Source organism: Gallus gallus, chromosome 3, assembly GCF_016699485.2.
Source record: "Gallus gallus isolate bGalGal1 chromosome 3, bGalGal1.mat.broiler.GRCg7b, whole genome shotgun sequence".
Classification (NCBI taxonomy): Eukaryota; Metazoa; Chordata; class Aves; order Galliformes; family Phasianidae; genus Gallus; species Gallus gallus.
The window spans coordinates 20,972,114-20,980,435 of NC_052534.1; the positions used below are offsets into that span (position 1 = coordinate 20,972,114).

Consider the following 8,322-nt stretch of genomic DNA (forward strand, 5'->3'; position numbering starts at 1 on the left):
TAGCACTCATTATCTTAACCAGCACTAGAGGTAGAACACCGGATGGGATAAATCATTAGATCTATTTTGCAAGAGGACTGGCAGTTTCATTAATAAATAATTCGAACTAAGAGGAAAGGAAAAATTTTGGAGGACTACAGTCTTAGATACAGCCTGGCCGTGGCAGTGATTCCTCTTTTGGTATGGGGCAGCATTAACTTTCGGAAAGAAATATAAACAATGGCAATGAGCTTGTAATTTATATTTTATTTTGCACAAGCTTGCATATATACTGCACATACATTCAGTTTAGAGAAGATGGAAGGCACACAAGGCAATTGAACTACTGTATCCTTTAAGTGGTACAAAGCAAAAAGGTAAAAGTCTGGAGAGTATACAAAAGCTTTAAACACACAAAATAAAATCCACCCCCCCAAACATTTTTCCTGTGTTTATCTTAAATTTAGTAGCTGCCAAGCTAGAATTGTAACTTTTTTTTTTCAATCAATTGTCTACTGCACCTTTTTTTTTTATTTTTCAAACGGACAGGGGAGTCTTATTGTTTTATCTTGTCATCAATTAATATTACAGTACATCCTTGGTAATACAAAATTGTACACCTTCATCAAATAAATTAGGATAAATTAAACCAATAAATTATGCAAAGTCTTCAGAACAATAGACAACAACAAAAAAATCCACAGTTGAAATTGCCTCTAGCTAAAAAATAAAATAAAAAAAAAATCAAAAATTGACTTTATCAGTTCAGTTATTGTACTATCTTCAAATTAAAGGGTCTTTATTACAAAAAAGAGCTTAATAATGCTATTTACAACATATTGCTAAATAATATAAAGGCAGTGTTTTGTCACTTCTGTAACTATATACATATGAGTAATGGCTGGGACAATATCAGTTTAGACCTTAACCTTTGACTCTTCTGGGCAGCATTAAAACCAACCTAAAGAGGCTTTTCTTCCTCCTTTTTAAGTTTCTGACTCTTACACATCGCGCGGTAATGAGGTGGTTATTGTGTTGGTCTAATATTTCACTCCAGTGGTATAATTAACGCAGAAAGGATGGATCTTAGAGAGAAAATGTAAGCTCGCCGTTTCTCCTAGATTTGTTTCTACATGTCCCAGTACATTTGTGCATTTGGAAGGTGGCTGCTTTGGGAGAGAGGTGACTGTGGCTCAGATGAAAAGACTAAACAAAGTCATAGTGCCACCACCTTTCATACACTAAAAAGGATATTCCTAAGAAGATACAAAGGTTAAATACCAGTTTTCATCCCAGCTCTAAATATGAGCATTTTTAGCTTCAGTTTATAGATGGTTTACAACCAACAGTTCTACAGAAAACGAAATTGCATTTCCTTCAACAGAACATTTAAGTGCAATACAGTAACTGCTTACTCATATAAACCAGTTACATTCCTTAAGGGGAGCTTTTTGAAAACAATGCGTATTGGAATTTTCAAACACATAGTTGGTACCAGAAGGAAACATTTGCACTATCAACACCAATGATTACTATATAATACACATGGCAAATATAGTTTTTGCTTTCACTTCTCATGTACAGTGCTCATTTTGGGGGTTTTGTAAACCACTTTCCATTTATATATATATATATTTCTGTATATATATATACGTATAATCTTTCAATGCTGCTGGTGAAAATCCTATCTTTAAAGCCACAAAATCTTCACCTTTATTTCTTAATCAATATTAACCTGTGGAAAAAAAAACATTTTTCTATTAACTGACTTCCTATACATAGAAAAAAAAATCTGCCATTTTACAGAAACCGTATTACCCATTCCCTTGACATCTGATGAAAGACTTAACTGTTAAAAGTAGAGAGCTGGATTTTCAAGAATGCTTTCAACTATCTATACAGTTACTGTAGTGTTCCTTATAAATTCAACAGATGTTTTCAGAATGTAGTTATTAAAATCTTATGTCTTTACGCAAGAACAGCCTTAAGGTTGAATATTTACATTGCTTTATAAAAGTTCCCCTCGGTTTTCAATGTTCACCCACATACCTGGTACAGTAACAAAGATTCTGCAAACTTAAAACACTTTAATTAAATAATACTCAGAGGCACAAAGCAAACCTCAGGAATACATGGGTGAACACTTTCTTAAATAATTACTACATTCTAACATCTTCCACGTGTTTACCATTAAATGTGAAACGTTCCCATTAAACAACCAGAGATACAGTAAGAATTAAATGTTTTGTAGTTTCAAATAGAACATTCTTTTCACAAAACATAACAAATGTCTAAAATAGGTTCTTAATCTAGATAGGAAAAAGGTAAGCTTTTCACTTCATACGCATATTTTGTGTGTCTGTGAGTGTGTCTTTCAGTGTATATATACATACGTGCACACGCACCCTGGCTGCGTGTGGCTACGTATGTATACGTATCTGCACATATGTCACGTATGAAATATTGCTTCTATACTACTTTTCATCAGGCTAAGAAAACACAAGATTTGCACCACAGTTACAAAAAATTGGCTTCTACAAGAATTTTCAAAACTTGAATGCTGCTCAAACAATTGAGAAAAAATAATTTGCGTTATCAAACTGTTCTAAAAATTCTCTTCTTCAAAAACGTATTCTCCTGCTTTGTTTTTGTTTTTTTTTTTTTTGTGGTTTTTTTTTTGTGTATTTTTTTTTTTTAATTTTTAAAAAGACACAAAATATGCATAGCTATCAACAGTATGTCAAACAGCCGGAAAAAAAAGAAACAAACAAACAAACAAAATAGTGTTTATTGCAGCTGTCGTAATTGAAAAATAAAGTTTAAAAGATGAAAACTGTAAGCCACAGAAGGCACAAGAACAATTGTACTTGTGGGGGAAAAACTGGTATTTTGAAGGATTCTTTTATCCTTCCGCTGGTGCATTTAAGGTCTAGGCACAGACTATAACCTCAAGTTTATATGCAGAAATAAATCTGAATTAGCAGTAAATGAACGGCAACATGGGATTTCTACATGGAATCTGAAATTCTTTCCCTGTGTAAACGTTTCATTACAATAAGAGTAGCCTCCTGCCTTTTAGCCGTTATTAGGGAAATAATATCGAGATCGCTTGAAAAAAGAAACAACCCTATTTTCTACTTACAATTTAGTAGGAGCTATGCCACGTTTTTAGGTGTACTGGGAGGCACAAAGGCAATATGGCTATAAAATACAGAAGAATCACATGATGGAAATTATCAGATCATCCTGTTTTCCTTTTTCAGACCAAGGAGGTTTTATTGTTCTTTTAAGGTGAAATTTCTACTCTTAATTCCTATGCCTCATTTACTATCGAGATTATGCTACTTATAAATAAATAAATAAATGCAACAACATCAAGTGTTGAGTACACAATTTCACTTATTTAGATTATGTGAATCACATTGCAGCCAAATAATAATAATAATAATAATATCATATTAATAATAATAATAATAATAAACATAATAAAAGTAATGGTAAAACCACAGATTAAGATGGTAGCTAGTAGTATGTCCACATATTATGACTACAGTATGGCTTTGCTTTCTTATGTCCAAGGTGACAATGCAGTGCTATGTTTTGTATCTGATGGTATGCCAATGATGAACTTGCTGTGTTAAAACTTGAGCATTTTATGCCACTTCTTCCCATAAATTAAACAAAAAGAAAAAAGAAAAAAAGAAAGATAGAAAAGTGCATGAACACAATTTTCATCCTCTCTTACTCAGAATTAACTGGAGTTACATCATTATGAAGTGTAATGTTTACCAAATCATGCACAAGAATAAAAGAAAAAAAATAAAATAAAAAGGGAAAAGAAGGAAAACAAAACAAAACAGAAGAAAAGAAAGAAAAGGACACATCCTGTCTACTGTGAGGATACATACAGTGTTAGGTACTCTTAGGGAGTCTAAGATCAAGATTTGTTTAGCTTTTAATGCATAGTGAAAATGTTGGCACTTCATCCCATGCTATTGTCTGCATTGCCTATACTCCACAGATACTGCCAGTGCTTGAAAATAATGACAGGGAATCGTAGGATTGTGCTGTTTAATTTGAAGTCAGCAGGTTTTTAAGGCTTTCTGCTGACAATAATTGCTTTCATACATTTCTGTCCATCAGCAGTATTTGTAAATGAAGTGAAATTGCAATGATCAGGTCAGCTCTTTAGTCACATGGGTAAACTTTCACTCTCCAAAGTCAAAATGTAATTTTAAAATAAAGACGCAAGGTATCAATATCCTCCAGGGTCTAAATGCAATCCTCAGCTAATTAGGAACTTCCTCTAGATTCAGACTGAAATGTGCAGGGGAAAACACTATTGACGATAACAATAAATTCTTACTGCATCTGTACAAAAGACGACAGAGAAAATGACAAATACAGAGTGCTATAGCATATTCAACCTTCCCCCAAACTTTTGGAGACAATACCTTTCTGAAAACGTGAGACAAAGAGAGCCATTGAAGAAAGCACAAGAACTAGCAGCTAGCTTTCTTTCCGTGTGCTGACATTACATGGTACAGCATTCAGGTGAATCCAGACCCATCGTGGACTTTACACCGCAGCTCAGATTTTGGTCAAGACTACCTCCAGCTTCTGAGGATGTGCAGCACTTTGCTCATATAGGTTTTTTTTAAAGCTGCACGTAAGAGTAATTTAAAACTCCAGTTTGGCCATCTGAACCCTGCATAGCCAGGAGGACACTGCAATTTTTGTATATGCTTGATTGGATTTTTACGAAAATGTGGTTTTCGTTCTCCTGATTAGGAAAAGGCTGATTATATTTTACAGCTACAAACAAGTCTTTTTTTTTTTTTCTTTTTTTTTTTCTTTCCTTTGCCTCAGCACTGTGAGGTGAAGATGCTTTCTTTGACTGTATATCAGATCATTCAAAAAGTGCTTTTCAGGACAGATGTCAAATACAGACAGAAAACTGCGTATATTTGAAAGGGGATTTCTAGGGGCAGAATGCACTGAGAGGAAAAAAATCAGGGACCGATGCCACTTAAAGTAAGACCAAGACGTGGCAATTTAGTACTCTGCAGGTTTCATTTTTACTCTATGGAGAGTGAAATGCTTCCGTTTTAACAAGCTGACCGTACTCTACAATTCGTGTGGTTGATACAACACTGTGCATGAATTACTGGCCTCAACCTGCACGAGTGGTGTTTGATTTGTGCAAACGTCCCTTGCTGCAATTTAGAAAAACAACAACCTGGCATGTCGATTACTGGCGCAGGGTATTTATTGTTTCTGTAAGGGAAAGCATGAAGAATAGGGTTTGCTTTTTCGGTATCACTCCTTGGAGTGAGAACCTGAAATAGATGTTGTAGCTTTTTGAAGTATGAAAGAAAATCTAGTTATTGGTTAAAAAGTATATAAAATAATAATAATTAAAAAAAAAATGCTCCAAGCTTATGAAGTGACTCCACAGAGTTCAGACCTTTAGCAGTATAAACATAATATAAACTTCATTGTCTGTAGTATTGTGCCATGACATTAGTCTCACTAAGACAAAATGCCACTTTGCAGCAAGCAATAAATCTGACAAAGCATTTTTAAACATAATGCCCTAACTTGCTAAGACAGGCTTTTACACGCTTCCAAACTCTTCTCCCTGAAAATTAACTCAATTTATTCTCCAAATGTTAAGGGTCTCGGGCAAAAGTAAACCAAAGGCTGAAGTAAAATAACCATCCCCTTGGAACCAAACGAAAACCCAAAGATATACCCAGGAGGGATCACAGTCTAATTTCATATACATATATATGTATGCAATACACATATATATGAAATTAAAATAGAGACACACATGACTTGGGCATCAGAAGGGGACTGCTACTTTCATACATTCATAAATAGCTGCTGAACTCTCTACTCATGAAGAAGCTCTTGTAGGCAGTTGGGGGATTTGAAAATCTCAGGGACCTCACTGTCCAGCTTACAGATGACCTTGTATATGGCCTTCTTCCAGGAAGGATCAACATCTTTGCCTGCGATAATGGCATTGAAAAACTCCCGTAACGTGATCTGAGCCACTTCCAGGAATCTCTCTGGAACCTGCTGATACAAGGAGACAATGGCATTAATACAGTTTTCAATTTCAAGTCTCTGGTTCTTCAAAGGAAACTGAGCTAAGTTCTTTCTTTCAGAAAGGGGCTTACATAGCACCTGCATTTTCTAAATGTGGCAGCCTTCTATTCTCTTATGCAAAGCTGTTATATATAGTACTATAGCAATAACTTTTATAACATGTGTTAGAGATCTTTGTAAAGTCTACTGACAGAATGTAGGTAACAAAATGTTACTGAGTTTGGAGAGTGGGGGATTTATAGGATAAAATTAGCAGGAGGGGAAACAAACACTACTGTCTTTAAGGAGAGAAATCCCTGCTTGATATTTCACCCGTGCATTTATGACTATGTTCTCTATGTCAAGACTAATACAAAAGTTATGCACATCAAGAAAGCTGCCTGCACCTCCATGCTTAGCTTTGGTCACAGCCAGTGCTGAAAGCTACCAAGGAAATAGGATATCTCTGAACGTTGTTCAGAGTTGAAAAACAAGCAAGCAAGCCTTCAGTGAACATCTTGGTTTTGTGGCTCCTGTGTAAGAGACTCCTGTAAGACACCTTTATTGGCAACTATTATGGGTTTCTCTTCTTTTCCGAAAGACTACGAATAAAATCCCAACCCCTTCAATGGGCACACTGTGCTCCAAGTGATGATTCACTTTTTCACTACAGAGCTGCTTCTCTCCTTGTAAATACAGAGATGTGTTCATCATAGATTAGTCATAAGGAGAGAAATTCAGCGTGTCAAACTCATCTGGGCTTTCTGAATGTCAGTGTCACCCCACAGGTGAGCCAGCAGGGACACGCCATTCTCAGTGAGTGAATGTTAAAAAAAACAGCTCCAAACTTTAGTAATGCATTCTACACAGTTGTTTCAGATATCAGCACCACCTTCTTACCCCCCTCCTTCGGTGCTTTGAAAGCAAACACTTCAACAAACAGCAGGTCAGTCGCAACGTTGAAGTCATCTCCACAAAGGTATTATTTTCCATTTTTATAATGGAAATATGGCTTCACAGTGCTAGGACTGCTAATGCACAGCCGGCCACTGGCCAGCAGGCTTATAATAGCAAGTACTCCCTCAGTGCTATTATTTGCCCACTCCGACACACCTGGCAAGAGCAATTCTCTGACCTGCAGTAGCATCCACGCAAACTGTCCCTGTGGCCAAAGTAGAGCTGAGCAGCTCTCACTCATTTACTGAATGTGTGTCACACTGCCAGATCAGTGCCTGCACCTTACCTCTATTTCAGACTTTTGTTCTTCTGCCTTTCAAAGCCACTTCTAGAAAACTTGTCTGGAAAAGTGCACATTTAATCTGATCCCATACAGCTCTTGGAGCCTAACTCACCTATCACGGGTGGGGAAATACTAGCCCTTTGCTAGCCATGTTTTGCTAGCGGAGAAGCATGAGATCAGCTCCCCCTGAAACCAGCTGACAAAGGCTGTTTCCAGAAGCCCTGATGCCTCTGGAAGCTCCCTGTGGACCTCCAAGAGCAAAACCTGGCCCCACGTGCTCTCCTCTGTTCCCAAAGACAGGCTGCCTTCCATGGAAATTTTTCACTCAACAAGCTACAGAGAAAGAAATGCTTGTACAAAGATTCATTGCAGCAGTAACTATGTGAGAAGATATCTGTTACCTTTCACTTATTGCAGCCTACAGAAACAATGCAAAACTTCACATCACCTCTCTGCTGTTTGTATGCTTGTATCCACAAGCATCTACCAAAGCAGCCCACTTGTCTTGTTCTTGCATTGCTATAGGAAATCATGCACTTTTCTGTTCATGCGATCCCAACAAGTGCTCCCATGCTGTTCTCAATGCTTGGTATCACTCAAAGCCAACCAAGGCAAGGAGTCATTGACTACATGATACTAGACAGAAAGAAACACAGCAGATAACCACCTTTCTGATGTACACATGGATGCCAGCTCATCAGGTTTTCCCCTTGTGCTTGGGAAGAAATGTTCACAACTTTTAATTCTGGGGTCCACTTCAGAGAACCAATATCAAGAACCTTTCTTTCTTCCCTTCCACAACACTGAAGATAGGATGCTGGCAATAACAAGCAGCTAAGTGAGCAGCCTGAAGTCTTATGTCTTCCCACCTACTTACACCTGGGACAACTTCAAGTAGAGAAGTGACAACCTGGCTTCATCCTCTGCCATGCAACTTCTACCTGTGCGTGTGAAAGTTTTCCACACAGAGGATGCTGCATTTCATGGGGAGTGAAGTGTGAACCCTC

The 8,322-nt window shown here is 37.0% G+C and overlaps 1 protein-coding gene across 3 annotated transcripts in view; it reads right to left on the minus strand.

The window, feature by feature from the left end:
* Positions 1-226: 226 nt before the first annotated feature.
* Positions 227-8,322, minus strand: part of PROX1 (prospero homeobox 1) — a 47,763-nt gene continuing 39,667 nt past the window's right edge. The window contains exon 5 of one of the 3 annotated variants that reach the window (XM_015283622.4): positions 227-6,063. In XM_015283622.4, coding sequence (XP_015139108.2) covers positions 5,878-6,063 — 186 coding nt within the window. In that variant the 3' untranslated portion in view covers positions 227-5,877. 3 annotated transcript variants of the gene reach the window in all.